The 24,342-nt window shown below is 33.5% G+C and overlaps 1 protein-coding gene across 5 annotated transcripts in view; it reads left to right on the top strand.

Moving 5' to 3' along the window:
* PDS5B (PDS5 cohesin associated factor B) overlaps positions 1–24,342 on the top strand; it is a 192,582-nt gene that overhangs the window by 76,098 nt on the left and 92,142 nt on the right. For all 5 annotated transcript variants that reach the window (XR_011569734.1, XM_070800202.1, XM_070800200.1 and 2 more), the window contains exons 7-13: positions 7,446–7,526; positions 11,840–11,980; positions 14,083–14,198; positions 16,968–17,062; positions 20,244–20,389; positions 22,556–22,707; positions 23,926–24,039. Coding sequence is in view for 4 of the 5 variants with exons in the window: in XM_070800202.1 (XP_070656303.1) it covers positions 7,446–7,526; positions 11,840–11,980; positions 14,083–14,198; positions 16,968–17,062; positions 20,244–20,389; positions 22,556–22,707; positions 23,926–24,039 (845 nt within the window). In the remaining variant the exon portion in view is untranslated. The remainder of the gene's footprint in view (positions 1–7,445; positions 7,527–11,839; positions 11,981–14,082; positions 14,199–16,967; positions 17,063–20,243; positions 20,390–22,555; positions 22,708–23,925; positions 24,040–24,342) is intronic.

The following is a 24,342-nucleotide window of genomic DNA, read 5'->3' as shown; positions in this document are numbered from 1 at the left end:
TCAACAGTAGGGTCCAGAATTTACTTATGTTTAAAATGCAGTTTGTCCTGCTTTATTCTTAGTTTTGGAGACTTATTGATTAATGTTAATGAACATTAATTGTGTTTAGTAAAACATAATTGTGTGGATCACAATAAACTGTGGAAAATTCTGAAAGAGATGAGAATCCCAGACCACCTGACCTACCTCTTGAGAAATCTGTATGCAGGTCAGGAAGCAACAGTTAGAACTGGACATGGAACAACAGACTCGTTCCAAATAGGAAAAGGAGTACATCAAGCCTGTATATTGTCACCCTGCTTATTTAACTTATATGCAGAGTACATCATGAGAAACACTGGGCTGGAGGAAACACAAGCTGGACTCAAGATTGCCGGGAGAAATATCAATAACCTCAGATATGCAGATGATACCACCCTTATGGCAGAAAGTGAAGAAGAACTAAAGAGCCTCTTGATGAAAGTGAAAGAGGAGAGAGAAGAAGTTGGCTTAAAGTTCAGCATTCAGAAAACGAAGATCATGGCATCCAGTCCCATCACTTTATGGCAAATAGATGGGGAAACAGTGGAAACAGTGGCTGACTTGATTTTTCTGGACTCCAAAATCACTGCAGATGGTGATTGCAGCCATGAAATTAAAAGACGCTTGCTCCTTGGAAGGAAAGTTGTGACCAACCTAGATAGCATATTCAAAAGCAGAGACATTACTTTGCCAACATAGGTCCATCTAGTCAGGGCTATCATTTTTCCAGTGGTTACGTATGGATGTGAAAGTTGGACTATAAACAAAGTGCCGAAGAATTGATGCTTTTGAACTGTGGTGTTGGAGAAGACCTTTGAGAGTTCCTTGGACTGCAAGGAGATCCAACCAATCCATCCTAAGGGAGATCAGTTCTGGGTGTTCATTGGAAGGACTGATGTTGAAGCTGAAACTCCAATACTTTGGCCACCTGATGTATAGAGCTGACTCATTGAAAAAGACCCTGATACTGGGAAAGATGAGGGCAGGAGGAAAAGGGAACGTCAGAGGATGAGATGGTTGGATGGCATCACTGTATCAATGGACATGGGTTTGGGTAGACTCTGGAAGTTGGTGATGGACAGGGAGGCCTGGCGTGGTTCGTGAGGTCACAAAGAGTCGGACACAACTGAGTGACTGAACTGAACTGAAAACATGAAACACTTAATAGTCATTAATTAAATGGAAAGAAGAGATAACAGATTTAGTATATGTGATAAAATATCTGTAATAACTCAGTTTTGTATGGGATTATGTTTCAAGGAATATATTAATAGCTACTTAGAAATGGGTTCAATCCCTGGGTTGAGAAGATCCCTGGAGACGGAAGTGGAAACTCACTCCAGTATTCTTACCTGGAAATTTACAGAGGAGTCTGGCAGGCTATGATCTGTGGAGTCTCAAAGAGTTGTACATGACTGAGTGACTAACACTTTCATTTTCTTTTCTTTGATTCTCTTATATATGTTGGGAGATACATAACCAATTAGGGCCTTGGGTAAAAGATAGTGATAGTATAGTTTGAAAGGAGGGGTGAAATTAAAAGAGAAGTCTTTACTAATTTGGAAAGAAGGAAATGTTGATGGCACTGGTATTTCTTGCCTGGGTAATATTAATCAAGTTGTGTGTGTATATGTGCTTGTGTGTTTTATTCTTTGAAAATGACTTAACACTCTGGTTCTGTGATTCACCAGTATAAAGGTCTTTGTAAACTTAAGACCTTTCTTGCAAAATATAATTTAAGTTTATAGCTATACTGCTTTCTCAGAAATATTGCCAGTGAAAAATGACCTCATAATCCAAAATTTCCAAACTTTTAAAATAGTCCCTGAATACTGAAAAATCAGGCACTAACTAAAAATTCAGATAATATATTTATAAGCTAAAAATGATAAATGCCTTTAACAGAATTAAATATAATGATTTTATGTCTTAATGCCTCTGAGTATAAGAGTTGAAAACATGATAGCTAGGCATAGGAAAGGAGAAGGTGTAAGGTTGGGGGAAAGAAAAGTGTAAATTAAAAATGGTCATTGAGATCAAAATCTTTATTGGACTGTAACAGACATTTAGAGAACTAGGACATAGATCTGAGGAAATTATACAAATACAGTGAGATAAGGAAAACAAAAGATTCTAACAGGTGAAAGAGAGACTGGAAAGGTCCAGTATATCTAAAAGTGATAAAGAACACCAAATAAGAATGGAAACAGAAATTATATGCAAGTATATATTTGCTTAACATTTTCTAGAATTGATGAGAAGCATAAATTTATGAGTGAAGTAACAAAGGGTCATGATCAGAATATAAACAAAACTCAGTGCAGACACATCCTGGAGAAATTGTAGAATGCTGAAATAGAAATAATGTATTCATACAAAGCATCCAGAGGGGAAAAGCATAGCCCTGACAAAGAATAAACCTTAAAGTGATGACTGACTTCTCAGTAGCAAGGACAGATGCCAGAGGATAATGGCCCTGTATTTCACAAAGTGCTAATAAAATAACTACACAGACACAGTTGCTATCCAGTTTGAGTGAACTTAAGACATTAAATTTACAACTTGTCAATATACCCTTCCTGAAAGAACTACTACTCTTCAAATACTTTAGAATACTGGAAATTGAAACTTGAAAGAAGTGAAATGTAAGTAGTAGTGGTGAGCAACAAAATGCTCTAAGTAAGAACTGATATAAAGCAAAAACAATAGTAGTAAAAATTGTACTTATTAATTAAAGGGATATTAACAAAATGGTCCTAAACCACAGGATAAAAATAGCATGTAAGATTGAATGACTTAATGGAGTCAGTGAGTGATATGATCCTGGTGATGATCAGGAGGATAAAGCTGTAAAAAATTTACTTTGGACTTTAAATGAAATACTTTTGTTAAAATTTTAAGGATTACAATGCAGGGAAGAATTAAAATAAATGTAAATGGACCAAATTTACTACTTCAGGTTATCAGATTAGATTAAAAATAATCCACCTGGTCATTGTTAATAAGAGATAACAAAAATAATTTCATCAAAGGTGACACTAAAAGGATGGGAAAAGTATTTACCAACACATGCTAACTGAAGGAAAACTGAAGTAGCTTGTATTGATTTTAGGTAGTATAGTCTTTAGTGGGTAGAGAAGGGATTTATACAGTGATAAATTATAGTGCTAAAATGATATCTAACTTGCAATTACATAGGCTAAAAATATTAATATATAAAGCATATATTGAAAAATTATAAGGACAAACTCACAATTTGGTGGGCCATTTTAAAAACTTCCCAGTAATTATAAATCTAATAGACTTAATAGACTAGTGGTTCTTGAGGATTTTAAAACACAAAGCTAACAGTGCTGTGGCACTCATAATTAATCTGTCAAAGGAATAAAGCATAATGGAAATTACTAGATATTTAGAAATGATAATTAAATGATATATATTGAATCCTCTGGGATTCAAGTTAAACATTTTGAATACAACTTTATAGTTTTCAGCTCAAAAAGTTATAAAAATATTGTTAGAGTGTACAAATGGTAGAAGAAAGTAAACAATGAAGAATGGAAGTTAATCAAATGGAAAACACAGTGACTGATTTCAGAAAAACCAAAAGTTGGTAATTTAGGTCAGATCAGATCAGATCAGATCAGTCGCTCAGTCGTGTCCGACTCCCTGCGACCCCATGAATCGCAGCACGCCAGGCCTCCCTGTCCATCACCAACTCCAGGAGTTCACCCATACTCATGTCCATCAAGTCAGTGGTGCCATCCACCCATCTCATCCTCTGGCGTCCCCTTCTCCTCCTGCCCCCAATCCCTCCCAGCATCAGAGTCTTTTCCAGTGAGTCAACTCTTCGCATGAGGTGGCCAAAGTACTGGAGTTTCAGCTTTAGCATCATTCCTTCCAAAGAAATCCCGGGGCTGATCTCCTTCAGAATGGACTGGTTGGATCTCCTTGCAGTCCAAGGGACTCTCAAGAGTCTTCTCCAACACCGCAGTTCAAAAGCATCAATTCTTCGGCACTCAGCTTTCTTCACAGTCCAACTCTCAAATCCATACATGACCACAGGAAAAACCATAGCCTTGACTAGACGAACCTTTGTTGGCAAAGTAATGTCTCTGCTTTTGAATATGCTATCTAGGTTGGTCATAACTTTCCTTCCAAGGAGTAAGCGTCTTTTAATATCATGGCTGCAGTCACCATCTGCAGTGATTTTGGAGCCCAGAAAAATAAAGTCTGACACTGTTTCCACTGTTTCCCCATCTATTTCCCATTAAGTGATGGGACCAGATGCCATGATCTTCGTTTTCTGAATGTTGAGCTTTAAGCCAACTTTTTCACTCTCCACTTTCACTTTCATCAAGAGGCTTTTGAGTTCCTCTTCACTTTCTGCCATAAGGGTGGTGTCATCTGCATATCTGAGGTTATTGGTATTTCTCCTGGCAGTCTTGATTCCAGCTTGTGTTTCTTCCAGTCCAGCGTTTCTCATGATGTACTCTGCATATAAGTTAAATAAGCAGGGTCATGTCAAATCAGAAAAAGGGAGATGGTATTAATAAACAGTTTTAGAATGAAATGAAGAACAACAAACATTAAAAAGATCAAAAACAATTCCATGAACATTATTTTATGCTAACATATTTGAAATTGGTCAGATTTCTAGAAAATATAACTTGCCAGTTTTTTCTCAAGAGAGAAAATTTTGAATAACCTTTAACCAGTAAAAAAATTAATTGGTTTTAGAAACTCTGTCCATAAAACAAACAAACTCTTCCTCCCAAACAACCATAACAGTAATAATAGTAATAGCCGCAGGACTCAAACTGAGCATGCTGCTGCTGCTAAGTCACTTCAGTCGTGTCCGACTCTGTGCGACCCCATAGATGGCAGCCCACTAGGCTCCTCTGTCCCTGGGATTCTCCAGGCAAGAATATTGGAGTGGGTTGCCATTTCCTTCTCCAATGCATGAAAGTGAAAAGTTAAAGTGAAGTCACTCAGTTGTGCCCGACTCTTGCGACCCATGGACTGGAGCCTACCCGGCGCCTCTGTCCATGGGATTTTCCAGGCGAGAGTACTGGAGTGGGGTGCCATTGCTTTCTCCGCAAACCGAGCTTAAAAGAACTTAAAACTCATCACTAGCAGATTTCTATTAATCATTTAAGTGCCATGTAATCCTGATATTTATAAAGTTTTTCCAGATTGTAAAAAGGAAGGCATGTTCTACAATTCACATTATAAGCAGAATATAATCTTCATGGGAAAACTAGACAAAACCCAAGTGCAAGAAAGGAGGATAATTTAATTTAAAATGGCAACCCACTCCAGTATTCTCGCCTGGAGAATCCGAGGAACAGAGGAGCCTGGTGGGCTGCCGTCTATGGGGTCACACAGAGTCAGACACGACTGAAGTGACTTAGCAGCAGCAGCATACTCATGTAAATCCAGTATAAAATAGCAATGGACAATATCTAGAACGATACAAAGTAATATTGGTAATGAGCAAATTGACTTAATTTTAGGAATACAGAGATGGTTAATAGTAGGCTAAGATATTTGTGGAAATTAACAGAGCAAAGAGAAAAAAATATCAGTAGATCTATAAAGGAAACTATTTGCTAAAATTCAGTATAACTTATGATAAAGAATATTAGCATATTTGAAATAGAAAGTAATTTCTTTAACCTTATAAGGTTGTATATGGTACTGCACTTAATGGTGAAATGTGAGGCATTCTCTTTGAAGTTAGGGATATTATAAAAATGTCACTTCTACTCAGGAAAGAAACAAGTATGCTGTTTCTAATCTACGTTAACTGGAGGCCTTAAGTTGGTGGAATAAAACAATACAAACAAAAGATAAAAAAGGATTAGAAAGAAGAAACAAAACTGAAATTATTTGCAGATGTTCTGTTCTGACTGCTTGTACAGAAAAAAAAATGTACGAATTAGTTTCTAGAACAAGTAAGAAAATTCTGCAGTTGCTAGGTATAAGATCAATGTATAAAAATCTGTTAGTGTAATTTGGAAAAAAATTTTATTTGTAGCTTTTAACAAAAACTTGAGCTACTTAGAAATTTAATAACACTGTACATGACCTTAGTGTTGAAAATTATTGCAGTTGATGTAAAAGTATAAAAGAACACTTCAGTATGTTGCATGATTTGTTACATTTATGTGATGGGAAACTCAGTATCATAATAATGTCATTCCTCTGCATACTAATAGATAATCCAGTCAAAATAGATATTGTGAATGTGTGTGTATGTGAGCATGTGTGTTTAGTTGGACAAATTGGTTTTTGAAAAAGAGTAAGAAAACGGGGACTTACCTTAACCTGATGTTAAGACATTGCTTCCATATGTCTCTTTGACTGTAAAATCAGGCAGTAATAGTAATAGACCAAGGGACATATGGAAGTAATGGATACTTTACAAATAGATACATAGTTGTATAGAAACTTGAGTATGGATATTACAGGGAAGTCTCTGGAGGGAATAATGGACTTTAATGTCCATGTGGAAAATAATACAAGATTCTTATTTCACACCATGCATAAAAATAAAGTACAGGCAGAATACAGATCTAAATATGAAAAGCCAGTGTTTAAAGTTTTATCAAAAAATATAAAACAACAAATTAACATCAGTGTAGAAAGAATTTTAAAAATGTAGAGAGAACACAAGCCAAGTAGTGGAGAGAGCACAAGCCAAATAGGAAAAGATTGATATATCTGGTTATATTAAAATTAAAAGTTCTATGTCCTAAGACACCATAAGCATTGTAAAAATGTAACTCTAAGATATGTTGTGCATATAATTGACAGATATTTAGTGGATAGAATTTATAGAGAAACTTCACACGAATAAGGCAAAACAGCTCATTTGAAAAATGGTAAAGGTAGTATTTATAGAAGATTATTTCTTTTATGTGCAAGGAGCCATGTACAAAACAATTTAATGTCTATGGATAGGAGAATGAGTAAATAAGCTATAGTATGCTATATGGGCTTCCCTGGTGGTTCAGACGGTAAAGAATCCTGCAGTGCAGGAGACCCAGGTTCAATCCCTGGGTCAAGAAGATCCCCTGGAGAAGGAAATGGCAACCCACTCCAGTATTCTTGCCTTGGAAATCCAATGGACAGAGGACCCTGGCGGGCTGCAGTCCATGGTGTTGCAAAAGAGTCAGACATGGCTTAGCGACTAAGCATGCCCATATTATGTATTAAAATACTAAATGGGGATCTTAAGATCTACTAGACTACTTAGTCTTCAGAGAAAAGTGTCTTTGCTGTCTCCCTTTTATTCAAATTGAATTTTAGAGTTTTCTCATTCATTTATTTACTTAAGAGTAGCTTTTTGAATACAGGTAACATTTCTTTTTTCATATTTAGTGGTGTATAATATAGGTATTTTTCCCCTCCACCCTCAGAATTTAAACAAGCAAGCATACGATTTGGCAAAGGCTTTACTGAAGAGGACAGCTCAAGCTATTGAACCATATATTACGAATGTAAGTCTTCCTTGTCCAATTGGTTATCAGAAAGAGTAGCCAAAATTTTAAAGACTGCTTGAAGCAGAATTTTGGCAAGTAGTACATACTTCAGGATTTTTATTGTTTTAATCATTAAGTGTATTTTCTTTCCCCTTCTTATTTAAAATTGTTATTGGTTAATATTTTCTAGATTACCTCTATCTTTTTGTTCATTTTCTTCTTTCAAATTGTGTAGTAACTAAAACAGTTTTTATTTTGGTTCGCAAACTATACTGTTTTATTGTTGGAAATTGAGTTAAATGTAATTAGATAAATCATATGGAACTTTTCATTATTCAGAGAAGTTGCTTACAGCTTTTTGGAAATTAAATTGATTTGTACAAGAAGAAGATATGAACTAATATCAAGACATAAAAATTGAAGGCAAGTATGAATGACAGCAATGTGGTGAAAGTTGCCTATCTTATTCTCCTTGGGATAGATTCCATATAAATCTACCTTTTCTGAGAATGGGAAAGAATTGCAGTGAAAAAGCCCTTTCATTATCATCTCAGGTCTACTTACTGAAGATTGACCTTCTTCTCTGTTTTCAGGAGAAATGTATTCTGTCTGTTAGGTTCACTGATAGAAGCTTGTTGAGGTTTTATTTTACCCCCGCAGTTCTGGTGAGCTGCACAACTCTAGATGGCACCATTCACATTGTATTCCATGTGAATTGGTTCCATCCAATGGAGCAGATCCAGAACACAGTCTTGATGTTGGCCTCTGGAATTGTGTAGCAGGTCTGTCTCCACCCTGCCTTCCACTTTTATCCACATCTGAAAATGTAAAGTATGTAAATATGTCTTCTTGGAAAAATTTAAGAAGGAAAGTCTTTTGTAATTATGTATTTAATTTTCTAGAAGTTTATTGAAGGAGATTTTTTTCTTGAAGCATACAAAATTTAATTTGGTATATAAAAATGTATCATGGAAATGGAACAATACCTTGGTAAATTCCAGTCTTCGTTGCTGGCTTACTGCTTAAATAGTTGTAAGCACGTGATGATTTGGAAAAATGTATTTGATTTATAAAGAAACTGTTTTGAAGAGTGAACTTTGAGAAACTGGAGACTTGAATTATGTAATCTGTCTGAATAGCTCCAGTAAGATTTCCAGGGAATTCTTAAATACTGATTTCTGCAAGTTTTGTGAGTGTTGTGTATTGGCTGGAATAAATTGCTTAGATTGAGTGGATTGAGTTCTTTTTGTATGACACAATGGCACTTGAAATCTGTAGAGCCACATTTAAGCATTATTAAGTACTCTTATTAAGTACCCCTTCCCTTTTCCTTTGCTTCAAGTGCCTGTGAATGATTGTCTCCATGGATTTTAGATACACTAGGTGAGCTCCTCCTGGTGGTCACTTATTTAAGCTGATACTGCCAAGCCAGTTTTTTTAGGGAAACACTTTTTCTGATGCCGTTTTCTGGTACAAAAATAAGAAAATAACACTGTATACTATGTTGGTATGTTTTCTAGGATTGGGAAAATAAACATTTGATTGGGTAATAAAAAAAATATTTGGAATAGAATGAGGTGATTAGGTTCATTATACTGTTCTCTCAACATCTGTGTATGTCTGAAAATATTTATGATAAAAGCTAAAAGAAAGATAAAAACACTTCTAATAATCCCAGATATATCAAGGTAAAAACATTTCCCTGTCACTTACACCTTATGTTTCCTGCTCTTAGTTCTTGCTACAGATAATAGACAGCCCACTCTATACTTTGTCTTTATCAGAAGCTGGGGATGGGGGCAGGAGGTACAGGATGAGTAGAATGGTCTGAGCACACCTTCAGTTCCATATTTATTCCAAGTACTCTGTCACTATTTTCTTCTCTCTCCCTGTTTTCCTTTTTTTCTTGTTCCCCTGCTTTATTCGATAGTTGGCTAATATGTCATTAAGAATTGCTTTTTTTCCCTTCTCCTGTTCTCCCTTCTAAATCTACTTAAGTTTTCTACTGCAGACCTATACAATTACATGTAAAATACTTTCTGGTGAGCTTAATTGTCTTGTGGGGTTTTAGTACAGTGTAAAAATCATTCTCAGTCTTTTTGGACTTGTACATGTAAAGCCACTGTTCATTTATCTTCCTAGTAGAGAACTAACAAGCAAAAATAGAGGTAGGCTATCAAGGTAATATAACCCCACTTCTGTCTCTTTTTTACTTGTGTCTTTTTTCACTCTCATGCATATAGACACATTGAAGGTTTTTTTTTTTATAGATAGTGATGTTTTTATATATAGAACTTAAGAAGTCATGTTGGTGTTACGAGTTATTTTTTAAAATAGAATTTGTAATTTGACAACTCACAAAACTATAAAGTACATGTACGTAATTAAAAAGGTACAACAGTATCAAAAACAGAAAGTACATAGTGACAGTTCAAAAAATTCCCTATATGGATCACTTCTTGGTAATATTACTTTTTACCAGATCTTTTTAATGGCAGGTTTTAGGGGATGGCACAAAATTATTTTGTTGCATTGAAAAAATATGTTGTTTGTCTTGATATAGTTAAAATTTGGTTAAATTGCTTAATCTCACTTAGTGTCAGTTATTTTGTAACTAAAGTTGATCATCTAAATTTAAGGTAGAATTTCTTACCAGTGTTTAACTTATTCCCCTTACTTCTTTCATCAGGAGGCAGTTGTTATTTAACGTTATGTGAAAATTAGTTACCATTTGTAATGGAAAGACTCATGTTTTTTAGAGGGAGATACTTCAGTCAAATATGTATTTGCTTCTGCTGAAGTATACACCTCAGGAAGTTGTTTTACTTATAGTTGTATCATAGTACCTGTTACACATCATTCATTCATTTAAACTGAATTTAAACTGTCAGGCATTGTACTAGGCTCTTGTTATACAGCGAAGACTGATTTGGAGATGCGTGGAGATTGTAAGTGTCAAATAAATGTTTTTGATGAAATTTGCAAGAAGTTAAACGAGGCAATGTTTTTTTTCCTCCACTTCCATTTTCAAATGAGCTTTCCCAGACTGATGGAAGTTTTTCCCAGACTGATGATTTGAGCACCAAGGTGGCCAGATTGAAAAGAATTATCTTTTGTTAAGGAAAGCTATATTTATTTTTAAACAGGAGAAAGTTTTTGAATGGAAAAAAAAAAGCCATTTTATCTTCAATTTGAATGAGAATTTAATCTTTGATGTCTTGAAATTCTTTTCACACAAAATTGATGAACATCACAGACAAACAACTTATTTTTAAAACCAATAAATAATAGTAGAATAGAATTTTTTATTTTCTTCCCTCATGGTTAGGTAGTTTGTACAGGTTCATAAGTCCAAAGAACTTCATTTAAAAACAACCCAAGAACTACAGGCCAGCAGAGAAGATGTTGAAATGGAAGTCTTTGACTGTACTTTCCAGATAGAAAACCTAATTAAGCCAAGTTGTATGTTAATTGTCACAGAAAGAAGAGATCAGAGCAGTTTGTATGATGTAGAGAATACTCAATGCCTTTTTCAAGGAGATAATATGTAGGATATTCTGTGGGTTAATTTTTTTACATCTTTGGAAGACTTTAAATAGATAGGAACTTGATCATTACGCCATGGGGTTTTTTTTTTACCATTTTCAGTAGTAATGTGATAAATGTTTTGAGTGTAGAAGGTAGTGCTGGCTGCTTATAGAAGAAATATGTTCACATTTGGATTTTCTTTTGTTTGTGTGTGCTTTTAATTGGAATTTAATTAGTGCTATAAACCTTTGTGTGGGTGTATATGTATATACACATTGTTTATCAGAATATAAAAGAAGATAAAAAGTATTAGACGTTGTTTTACATTGTAAATATAAAATTACATATTTTAAAAGTGGCATTGGCTCCTACTCTGAAGGTGTAAGGCTTTGTCTTCCATGCTGTTCTCTCCCATACTGCTGTGATGAACAAAATGTGATCCTTGCCCTTAAGAAATTTATCTAGTAGAGAAACTAAGACGTGTATGCAAATAACTGTGATACACAGTAAAATATGGTAAGTACCATAATGGGGAATAAAATGTGTTTGGTAAGTAGGATGTTTATTGATATGCTAATTGATAAATCAATAGAAATTTCTTGTCTTTTACTATGTATGAGATGAATTCTGTGTTTTTATCTTTTTTGGTGACCTGTAGTGGTTTCCCACCTTCTGTTAGAAAACATTTTGATATGCCTGTTTTGACTTTGTATAGAATATTAATGAATTTAATGAAATAATAAAATTTCAGGAAATTCACTTTATCCATGGTACTTCTATTAATAAATTTTTTTTCTCAAAAGTTTTTTAATCAGGTTCTGATGCTTGGGAAAACATCTATCAGCGATTTGTCAGAGCATGTCTTTGACTTAATTTTGGAGCTCTATAATATTGATAGTCATTTGCTGCTCTCAGTTTTACCCCAGCTTGAATTTAAATTGAAGGTAACTATTGTAAAAACATGGTTTTATCAACTAGATTATCAAAAACCATTATTTGTGGCTTTTTAATCCTTCAGTGGTTTTAACTGAAGGTTCTAAGTGTGATGGTGTATTACTGTTACTTATTTACATGTTTGTGCCTTGCCTGTTTGTGTATTGCTAGTGGCTGTCATGGTGCCTAGCAGATTGAATCTGCTTATAATTAATGATTAGCAGGATGAAAGTTTTCCAGTTGATGTTTTCTGGGTTGTGACTAATTTTTTCGTTTCTAAGGCATAGTTTATAGTGGTTCCCCAGACCCTTTGATTGTGCCATAAAAATGGTTTAGAGTCTGTTATCCACATAGGGTGAAATCTTTTTCTTTATGAGTGTTATCTTTGCTTGCCTAGCCTGTATCGAAAGAGCCTTTGCTTTTCAGATGACTTTCTAGAATCTATTGCCTTGGCATTAAATTATGCCATCAAATTGAGTTTCATTTGCAGGTTTGGGGCATATTTTTCTCTCTCAGATTGTTACATAAAGATTAAATAAATCTGGTTATAATTAATACTTTTTGATGAACCGCACTGTACCACCCAGAAAAGTTGTTAAATGATTTATGTGTTGTTTCTTGTTTCTAAAATTTTGAATTTGTCTCTTTGAAAGCTACAGAATAATCTGTGTTGATAGTGTAATTACCCCCAAAATGCAGCAAATAATTATTTTATTCTGGGTATCTTTTTGATGTATTTGCCAACTGAGCCATTTGATTCACTAGCCTTCCTATGCCTCCTCTTTTCATATCACTAACAATTTTGATGAGGCTGAAGGCAGTCATACCTTTAATTATTTGTTGGCTTGATTTCATCTAATAAAAATATTAAATACTATAAGAAATATAAGAATAAGAAATTAGCATTGCTGCTTCCAGTAGATTTAACATCCATTATGGGAGGGAGAGGAAAAATCCATATCTAATAAGAGGCCGGATATTATAAGTATCATAAAAGATACAAACAGCATACAGTTAAAGCAAAGGGAACAGCATGCAGAAACACAGAGAGGTAGGAAGGTGCTGATTGAATTTGCAGAACACGAATTACAGTTTCGTGGTTGCATAAAGTCAGTTTAAATCATCCTTGTCTGCCCATTAGAATCTTTACCTGTGGAGCCTTAAGAAACAGACAGATGTGCAGGCATTAACCTAAATCAGAATTTCAGGCAGTGGAGTTCAGAGATGAGTTTTTGGTTAGCTGTTTTTATTTTTAAAAGCTTACAGGTCATTCTAATGTTCAGTCAGGTTTGAAATGTACTTTTTTGGAGGAATAGCGAAAGAAATAATAAAGAGGAGTCAGGTCATATCATAGTCTTTAAATGCTTGGCTTTGGCATTGGTTTAAAATTTTAAAAGAAATCTATACAGTGCCATCTAAGTAACTTGATTATTAATGCTTTGTAACAGTCTCACATTTTGTGTTTAAGTCTAGTATTGTGGCTGGCTCATTCATTTAAATGTTGTCATGTATTAGAGGCACCAAAATCAATAATGAAGTTTGATTTCTTATCTGCAGAGTACTGTGTTGTATGTATAACAGAGACTTTAGTTTTCTTATCTGTGAGGCTTCATCACATTGTTAAACACCATTAGGAATCTGCTGTATGTAGATGAACTGACTCTCCTTTTGGGAGATTTAGTGCTTATTTATTTCTACAAAGGGCTTAAACAGTCATACATAATTCTCTCTTTACTGTAGGCTTGGCCTCTGTCAGTGTCTATTCTTAAAAACCACAGATAGTTTTTCAAGGGTCCCAAGTTGGTTTGATGTGAATTAGTTTTTGATTTTGAATGGAAACAAGCCTCAATTGTAGGCCAAGCCATTAAGTGTTAATCAAACTTGGGGGTGAATTTTCATGTAGAGGAGTACTCCTTTAATGTAATTTGAGATGATTAGAGCATTGAAGATAACATTTAATTCTGTGAAAAATATATTGAACATTTTTTTGTGTATAATTTTTCAACTGAAATTCATAGGAAGTTTTCAAGGTTTTTTAAGGGAAATAATGGGAAAAATTATTCTGAGTATATCTACCTCATGGTTGTAAAGCTGTGGTTGTGTTTTGTTTTAGAGCAATGATAATGAGGAACGTCTTCAAGTTGTTAAACTACTGGCAAAAATGTTTGGGGCAAAGGATTCAGAATTGGCTTCTCAAAACAAACCACTTTGGCAGTGTTACTTGGGCAGGTATATGATTTTGGTGTCCTATTTTAAAGTAATATGTGTTTATGTCTACTTATTAATTTAAAACAACATCCACATTTAGGATTTTTTTGTAAATGAAGGATTTTGTATTTTGAAATTTTTGATGCTGATAGTGATTGGCCATGTTTACAAATTCCCCTTCTTTGTCTTCAGAAAAATTTTTTTTTTTAGTAATTTTTAAAAGATGATATATTTAAATTAAAAAAAAGATGATATATTTAAATAGCCATCTTACAAAGTATTATAATCATGAAATGGAAGTGTATTATTACATAGCGGTGATTCATTCCAACTGCAAATACATCATTGTGAGATATAGCCCCTCCACAAAAAAAAATTATATTTAGTTAGATTATTTGGAGATTTGTAAGGATAAGAGTATCCATAGAATGGGTAAATAAATGATTGTGTATGTTTCCCCTACTAACCTCCTTTCTACATTTCTTATGATAATGAAGAATTGATAATCTGGGCTTTCTTGTATGCTTTTAATGATCTACAAACCTTCTGAAATTGGTTGCAAAATTTGAATGTGTTTGTGTATTTTTTTGTGTGAGGAATTTATTACTTTTCTAAAGATGTCCCTGATCTTGAATATATTAAAACCACTTCTCAGTGTCCTGGCTGAAACCTACTTTGACCTTGAGGATAGAGGAGGATTCCACCCCCCACCCCCTCTTTTTTTATTATGCTTATAACAAATAATGCAGTTAAGTCATAAATAAACAAGTAAATAAGATTGAATCTTATTCTATTTTCTTTGTATTGAAATATTTGCATTGTTACTGCCATTTTTCTTTCTATTTCACTACCAGAGCCATCAGTGATTATAATACATTTAATCTCTTCTGGACTTGTTTTTTCTAATTTGTTAAATGAAGAGATAAGCCTTTATACATTTAAGCGCTAAATTTTTTTTTGATTTCTTATTTCTTATGTAGCTCAATAATAATATTTAACAAGGCGTGTTAAACTGATAAATCTTAGACCATTGTCATTTTGAGTTTGATTTCTGGATTTTTTCACCTTAATAAGCAAGAGGGCACAATATTTTATGTTTAAATTATGCAACTACTAATAAAGTCAAAATGTATTTTATTTGATGTGTTAAAAACAAAAAATATAATTTTACGTAAAGACATTTAATATATCTTTAAATCAGGACTTGGATTCACCAGACCATTGTAGAATTTTAATTTAAATTTGTTACCTTTTTATTATATTGTAGTTTTTCCTTGTATTATTAATGGCATAAACAATCATATATTACCCATTTTAAGGAGCTAGAGTATTTATTTAAAGATGTCTTTTAATGGTTAAATGGTACATGTTTAGTTGAGAAGGTAGAGTACATAGATTGAGTATTTAGATTCAAATTACTCAGGAAACCATATGAGAATAAAGACTAGATTTTATGTAACTTTTTTTGAGTATACTTCATGAAGCATTTTGTTTCCCATAATATTAAGCTTTTATGAGTAATTTGTTACTCATTCAGTAGACTGCTATTTATCTTTTTGTTGCTAAATTTTATCTCTTACGGTATTAGGTGGTATAAGATTGGGAAACTTTTTGATCTCTGAGAATTAAGACATCCAAAAATGTTGAATGGAAAATCTTGTTCTTCTTACTCAATGTATTTTTTTTTAATCTCTGTTTTGTACTTCATAATGAATTTAGGTATATTATAGGCTTTGAACATTGGTGGTTTAGAGATAACTAGACTATATGTTTCCTGATGGAGGAACATGATACTGTATCCAGTAGTTTTGCTTTAAAAAAAATGAACCTGAATATGATCAAATCTGTAGACCTGATTACTAATTTGCAGGATTTAGGAGAGAGGGGAACCTGGTAGTTGACATCAGAATGATAAGATTAGTACAGTCTAAACTGTGAAAAGCCACTACATACATAAACACAAAACAGTTGGTTCACCAGGTTATAAGGGAAAAGAAAAAGAGAGGGGAAATACAAAAGTTAAAGATAGTTAACACATCAGCCAAAAAGTTTTAACTTTCCAGAGATGCATACTGAGATACCTACATTTTTATGTAAACATTTGATGTTAATATTTTAAATTTTTAATATTTTTTAATATTTTAATTTTTGAATTAATTTTAATATTTAAAATTTTAATAATTAAATCTTTAATATTTTGAAAACGTGAGAGTCATTAATTTAGTTGATGTTAGTGTAATGTTAGTTAATGTTAGTGTAAATAATTATGATGGTTAACTATAATAGATAGAAGTAATTATTGGCACAATTTTAAAGTCATAAAATAATACAGGGTTTAGTACAGGATCTGTGAAACATTTGTGAATGTTCTCTATTTAAGAAAGAATAATTTGAGGAAGAGTTCTCATTTCAATATGGGATTTAATAATGTATCCATGAACTATGTATATACTTAACACTTGCATAAGCATATATATTTGAAAGTATAATATTTATAGGAAAAATTTTGTCATTCCAGTTCTTATTTTTGAGCCAAATGTGTATTGTTTAAACATGCTGCCAAAAGTACATAGTTCTCACAGGAGATTGACCTAGTTTAATATAAAGGTTCCATAGCATTTGTACATACATAGTTTACAAATCTTTGTTAAGATATTCTTTTATGCTTTGAATTATGCTGTATAAAGTATTTTTTCTTTTAATTAGAGAAATAAATATAAATCAAGTGCAGATTGAACACATCTGTTTCTCTTATACTAAAGATTACTCTGTGCTTTTGTATTTTTTCAGGTTTAATGATATCCATGTACCAATCCGCCTGGAATGTGTGAAATTTGCTAGCCATTGTCTCATGAACCATCCTGATTTAGCAAAGGACTTAACAGGTAGTTTATACCCATAATGGCAAATATTCCTTGGTGCTCTTTGGAGAAAAAAAAAAGGCTTTATGTATAGGACAAAAACCTTCTGTTTTGTACCTTTTTTGTGATTTTAGTGGGTGAAGTCTTCAAATTCACCATCATGGTAGTTACTCTCTGAAGCTGGAATTTTGCCTCCTAGTACATAGGCTACAATCACACACATAAAAAGTAGTGTTATCAGAGGCAGTGTTGGTTTCTTAATTTAAGAACAATTCTGAAAGTATTTCAGACATTCAGATTTGAATAGGTCTTGACTTTGAATACATTATAAGACTTCAGTGGTCTTTAATATTTTGAAAACTTATGTGAGAGTCATTAATTTATAAACTAACCATGCTTAATGGAGATAACTTTCCTGAAATCTGTAAATTCATAAGGTATTTCACTTTTTATAGTAATGGGAATATTATGTATCTGCTGCTAAGTCGCTTCAGTCGTGTCAGACTCTCTGCAACCCCATAGACGGCAGCCCACCAGGCTCTGCCGTCCCTGGGATTCTCCAGGCAAGAACACTGGAGTGGGTTGCCATTGCCTTCTCCATTGTGTGAAAGTGAAAGTGAAGTCGCTCAGTCACGTCTGACTCCTAGCGACCCCATGGACTGCAGCCTACCAGGCTCCTCCATCCATGGGATTTTCTAGGCAAGAGTACTGGAGTGGCTTGCCATTGCCTTCTCATTATGTATCTAACTGTTGCCAGATATGAAATCATGAAATAGTTCAGAAAATATAGATGAATATAGCAGCCACTGTCTTCCTCAGAAATGTTAGTATTTTGCTGTATTAGTTTAGGAGATTAAAAGAGAAAAAGAAAATACATTGTAGATACAGTTGAAACACTTTTCACAAGGGATTCTTTTTTCCTACTTTAAGTAACTTCTCTATTAAATTTGGTCTACAACCTGTTCATGTTTTTCTATGTTGCATGTGTACATATCTATAAATTATATGTAGTATTCTTAAAGTGATTTAAAAATTTTATTGAAAATATATATTGAATTTGACATAGTTGAACTTATTCCTATGATCTTATTTTGTGTTTTCTATTTTACACACCTATTCTTTGCTTCTCTTATTTCTATTTTTCCTCTCATCTGCTCAGTGTATTTTCCTTCTCTTTTTTCTGTTTTTATCCCCATGGGCCTGAAAGTTACATTCTCCTTCATGCTTTCACCGCATAGTTGACTAATTAAGTCTAAAGTTAATCAGAATACTAGCTTCTTTCTGAGCAATCAAGGACCCTTGAATACTTGAACTCTGAGCAGTCTCTTCCCCAACTTTCATATTATTGGTTATTATTATTGGGTTGGCCTTCAGGTTTTTAACTTAAAAATAAAACACACACTTTGCATTTACCAAAAACTTTATTAAACTTTATATTCACTGTGAACTTTATTTAACTTCATATTCACTGTTTCGTTTCCCAACCTTCTACCATTTTTCAGGCAACTTCATAATTTCATCTTTTCAAAACTTTATCTTTTTGAGCAAACAACTGTTTCAGGTGCCTTTTACAGTTATCCACAGAATTGAAAATTTTTTTTTGTAAAGACTGAAATAAATGGAAAACCAAAGGTACAATGTCTGGTGAATAATGCAAGGAATCAGAACTTCCCAGCCAATCTGTAACAGTTTTGGCCTGGTCATCAAGGAAGCATGCAGTCTTGCATTATCCTGATGGAAGACTGTGTTTTCTGTTGACTGATTCCAGATGCTTTTTGTTGAGTGCTGCTTTCAGTTGGTCTAATTGGGACCAGTACTTGTTGGGATTAATTATTTGGTTTTCTGGAAGGAGCTTATAATAAAGGACTCCCTTCCAGTTCCACCATATATACAGCATCACCTTTGGATGAAGACTGGCCTTTGGTGTCTTGTTCTGCAATTTCTTCTGTTCTGTATTATTGTACTGTATTATTGTATTGTATTATTGTATCCACTTTTCATTGCCTATCACACATACTGTCTTTCTCACTGTTTGAAATAATTCCATTTGGTAGAGAATGCTCAAGGTGGAGGAGCTTAGGACCTGGGCATTGGTTTTATGAGCTTTTACATTGTATTTGTTAACTGTTCATTTATTGAGTAGTAAATCCATTTACAATCATAAGCACTGTGTGTTGTTTATAGACATGGCTATATATGTTACTCCAGATCTGAACAACAAAATTATATCTTACTAGTCTTCTAATTAAAAAGCTGAATAATAATTTATGTTCACTTGTGGTGAAAGTGAAAATGAAGGTGCTCAGTCTTGTCCGATTCTTTGCAACCCCATGGACTATAGCCTGCCAGGCTCCTCCATCCGTGGGATTTCCCAGGGAAGAATACTGGAATGGATTGCCATTTCCTTCTCCAGGGGATCTTCCCGACCCAGGCATCAAACCTGGGTGTCCTGCATTGCAGGCAGACTCTTTACCATCTGAGCCACCAGGGAATATATTCATTTATGGTACCTCTTCCTTAAGCCTAATAATATATCATTACTGAAGATTGTTCATTTTTTTTTTTTCAGTTTTCTCAGTGCCAGATCTGAACTCCCATGTTTTTTGCTTTAATATTCTCCTCCAGTCTCTCATAATTGCTTAATGTTTCATTTCTTCTGTCATCCCTTTGGTCTTTCTTTTAGTTGAGTTAAGTGGAATTGTCTTATGCTCTTGCCTGTAATCCTGTTTTTTTGCTGCCATTAAATTAACTTAATCTTTCAATAACCTCACTAAGGGTTTGCTTAGTTAAGGGAGATAGAAACTTATATTCTCTAGTCTTTTCCCAACAGAACCACTTGACTTGAATATTTTAACCATTAAAAAAAAAGTGAAATATTGATATACTTCTTGATTCATTTATGTGGCTTGTTGAATTAATGAGCCTAGGAACTCCTAAGTCATCCACCCTGCCCCATAGATGGGGAGGGGATTTACTACTCAGTTGCATGTAAACTACTGTATTTTGACTGAAGGACTAACCTTCCTTCCTTCTTCCTTCTCTTTCTTCCTTTCTGTCTCTCCTGCTACTAATATTTTTTGAAACATTAAACTTTCTACTTAGGTTTTGTTGTGGTTGTGGTTTACTTTCAAAGGTCTTATGCAATCTTTTAAGACATTTTAATTATCAAAGTTCCATTTTAATAAAATAAAATTTTATCTTTCAGAGTATCTTAAAGTGAGGTCACATGACCCTGAAGAAGCTATTAGGCATGATGTTATTGTGTCTATAGTTACAGCTGCTAAAAAAGATATTCTTCTGGTCAATGATCACTTACTTAATTTTGTGAGAGAGAGAACATTAGACAAACGGGTAAGTAGGAATAATAATTACTAGTAGGTTTGTATTTTGAATACTCGAAGTTTTAATAGAGTTTCACTTGCAAATATTGAGATTTAAATGAAATTAGCTCTTTTTTGGGGGGCAGCATTTTAATATCTAAAATAATGTTTATAAGAAGGTTTTACATTTTGTTACATTAAATTTTGTTCATATTATTTGTTCATCCTCAAATGGGACAGGTCTAAGTGGTAGATTAGTCAGATATTTAACCTGTACACTAATCTTAATAAGTGACTTTGTAAAGAACTCTGACACAACTTCTCTTTTTCCTTTCATACGGGTATCAATTCATAGTCCTCTAGCTGATTGTATTATAATTTCTATGGAATAGAAAATAAAAGATGTTTTCAACATGGCAAAGCTAACCCGAGCAGAGCAGCATGCTTCTCGCCTACTTTCCATGACCCCAGACCTTCTTCCTTGAGCACCAAATAGCTCCACTCATTAGTTAGTGGCTTTCGAACAGGGGACTGACTGTGTCTTGATGTGTTTGTATTCCTTGTTGCCTCGAATGTATTCGGTGCTTAGTATTTCAGTGAATATTCATTCTCCCCTCCTCCCCATTGCCTTTCCTTCATGGCATGGATTTTATAGACTTAGACTTAAGAGTAATTTTGGTGAAAGATGAAAATCTTTGATGTATTTAGGGGTTAATTGGCAAAGAAAGCAGGAGGCTTGTTGGTAGCTATGAATAACTTTAACCAGGCAAATACTTTACAACATTTTGACAGTTGCTTACAGGGTTGATTGTGCTCTCTTCATCATTTAATTCTCTTTGATCATGCTGGTTGTGGGTGGAGAATAGATGGACAGGAGTTGCATGGTTTTCTTGTGAAATCTGTAGGTATTCAGAGCAACTTATAAGTTTAGACTTGTCTTTATTGAATATATCAGTAGGGTACTAAACAATGAAAAGGCCAAAAGTTGTAAAGGAAGAAAAAGAGGTTTGCATCATGCTAGGGTGACAGCCTTCCGAGTAATCTTTTTCATGGTCAGAGTTCGTGTGTTGTTGGGATCATGCTTCACATGTGTTTGATCATCGTGTTGTGTTCATTGTAGGACTGTTGGGGTCATTCTCTATATATTGAATACCAAAATGTTGTTAAATGTATTTACATTATTGGCAGTATTACAATTTGCTCTGTATCTTTAAATTCTCCCTAAAACACCAGTTTCAGGAACTAGAGGTAAAATAGGAAATTGGATATACAGTTTTTACAAATGTATTGAATTTTGAGTAAAGCTTTTGAAGTCTTTTATTTCAGTGTTTTTGCAATGGATGGACGAAATAAGGACTACTCTTTACTGTAATTAAAAGAGAAACCAAAAGAAAAATGTTGCTATGACTGCAAAGGATAAATGAATAGTCTTTGCAGATTCGTGAAGTTCTAAATATTACTAACATCCTACTGATTACAGTGCTGTAAAATTTAAGGTTAATCTCATACCGAGATAATTAATGTTAGATATATAGCAGATACGTACTCATTTAAAAAAATAGTTTGAATATGTTATTCTGACACCTGAATGTCTTTCCCAGGTAAATGAACCACTAATGTGTCTTTACATTCAGCATCTGATAAAGCCACTATTCTATGTACCTTTACAAGTATGTTTAATATAGACCATAATTTGGAAAAATTCTATAAGGAATAGCGCTTAACTGTCTTTGCCTTTTAAAAGTTGGTGTAACATGTTTTCCCTCACTAATTCTAAATGACATTAAGTAGATTGTGATTAAAATTTGTTTTTAGAGGTTGGTAAGGGTCTAAGATATCAAAAGTGAAATTGCTCAGTCGTGTCCGACTCTTTGCGACCCCATGGATTGCAGCTCAAGAGGCTCTTCTGTCCGTGGGATTTTTCCAGGCAAGAATACTGGAGTGGGTTGCCATTTCCTTCTCCAGGAGATATCAAAGCATTAAAATTATTTATATATTAATAGATGTCTATGCTTGATGCAGTAAATATTAAAATAGTAGTTGTATTTTTTCATAGTTATTGCAAATTAACATCTAGTAAGTGAGGTATGATTAAAATATATTGTGTAAAGTAAATAAAAAAGGGGGTAACTAAACTTGAAGGAATTAATATAAGGAGGCATTTTTGAATTATTAAAAAAAATGTTTTTATTTTAAGTGGAGAGTACGCAAAGAAGCCATGATGGGACTTGCCCAGATTTATAAGAAATATGCTTTACAATCAGCAGCTGGGAAAGATGCTGCAAAACAGATTTCATGGATCAAAGACAAATTGCTCCATATATATTATCAAAATAGTATTGATGATAGGTAAGTTAAAAAGACCATAAGTAAAATGTTTGGTGCTTTTTGGTTTTATATAACTTGTTGAGCTGTTGTTTTAGGTGAACTATTTTCTTTTTTTTATAACTTTAAACTCCATCTTTAGGTTTTACTGCAAGTTAAAAATTTTGAGTGACTAGTTGCTTTCCTGCCAAAGCCATAAATGAAGTAGTGATGTACATATAACTTTAGGGATGGATACATCTTTTATGGTCATTTTCATATACTGTATTTTAATGGAGTAATATTTGAAAGTAGAAATGTATGCAATTATAATTTAAATTTTGTTTCATAGGTAATTGTATTATAAGGATTCACATTGTTTTTCAAATAAAAGTCAAATATACACCTTTTATATTTAGGCATTTTAAATAAAAACAGTTCCTACTTAAGGCTAAAAAATAATTTATAAATTTATATATAAAAACACATTATCTGAATATAGTCTTTGTGTTTTTTTATTCCAGTATATAAGATTAGATATTGTATGGAACCTATCCGTTCTATAGTTAGTAGACTTGTAAATCCTGCTTGCAGTCTGCATTGACTTGATGAATTTTTAGTGGGGTCCAAATGATCTTACCCATAAGGATCAAAATAAGAAAATTAAGAACCAGTAGAACATCTTAGAATTTTAAGAGGTATAGGAAGTAGAAACTCTTAGGTTGATACTATCTAAGAAATTTCACAGTTACTATTTTTAAAAAATTGACATTTTTAAGCTTTTTGAGCATGTGACAATGCACAGAGATTTGCATTTTGATTTGGTAGCTCCCCTTTCCCCTATTCTTTTTGTTCATCTAGGTCGTTTTTCATGATGATCACTATGGAAACTCAGAAGACAAATATTTCCTTGTTAGTTTTAACTTAGATTAGAATTTGTCACTTGGAAAGTTCTAGTGTAGTTTTTTAACCCTTTATTATTTAGCTAATGAAATTGATCCCCTAGTACATAACTTGCCCAGGGTCATGCAGAAGTAGCTATCTTTGCTAGGTATAGGAGCTTTCTTGTATATCCAGCTACCATTTTTTTTGTGGGGTGGGGGAGGCTCTTCTTGTTAAAGAAATCTTTTGATTTGCAAATCTCATCTCCACTCAGAAAGAAGAAGCTCTCTTATATGTATTTTTATATGTTTTAGAAATTTATATACATATGTAATACATATATTTATAGAAATTAATAGAGTACTTTATGTTTTTTCATAGATTGCTTGTTGAACGGATCTTTGCTCAATACATGGTCCCCCACAATTTGGAAACAACAGAACGCATGAAATGCTTGTATTACTTGTATGCCACCCTGGATTTAAATGCAGTGAAGTATGTTTCAAATGTCAAACTCTGTTCTCTCCATCTTTTGCAGTATACTGGATTTTATGGAAATGAAAACAACTGTATTTTTAATGTCGACAGTTTATGTAATGTACATTGTTTAAATGGTCAGACACAATAGAATACTTGGATATTTTTTCAGAAAGTACTGCTACTAACATGGGATTAACAAGGATTTTTGTAACTAATTGAAAAACAGCTGATTGATTGGGTAGCTTTTAGGATTTAGTTTTTTCTGTTATCTCAAGAAATATTGATGTATTTTTTGTTTTTTGCTTATATTCCTTAAGG

This window comes from Bos indicus, chromosome 12 (genome assembly GCF_029378745.1).
Source record: "Bos indicus isolate NIAB-ARS_2022 breed Sahiwal x Tharparkar chromosome 12, NIAB-ARS_B.indTharparkar_mat_pri_1.0, whole genome shotgun sequence".
Lineage (NCBI taxonomy): Eukaryota > Metazoa > Chordata > Mammalia > Artiodactyla > Bovidae > Bos > Bos indicus.
Note: the sequence above shows the minus strand (reverse complement) of the source record. Positions and strands in the feature narration are given on the sequence as shown.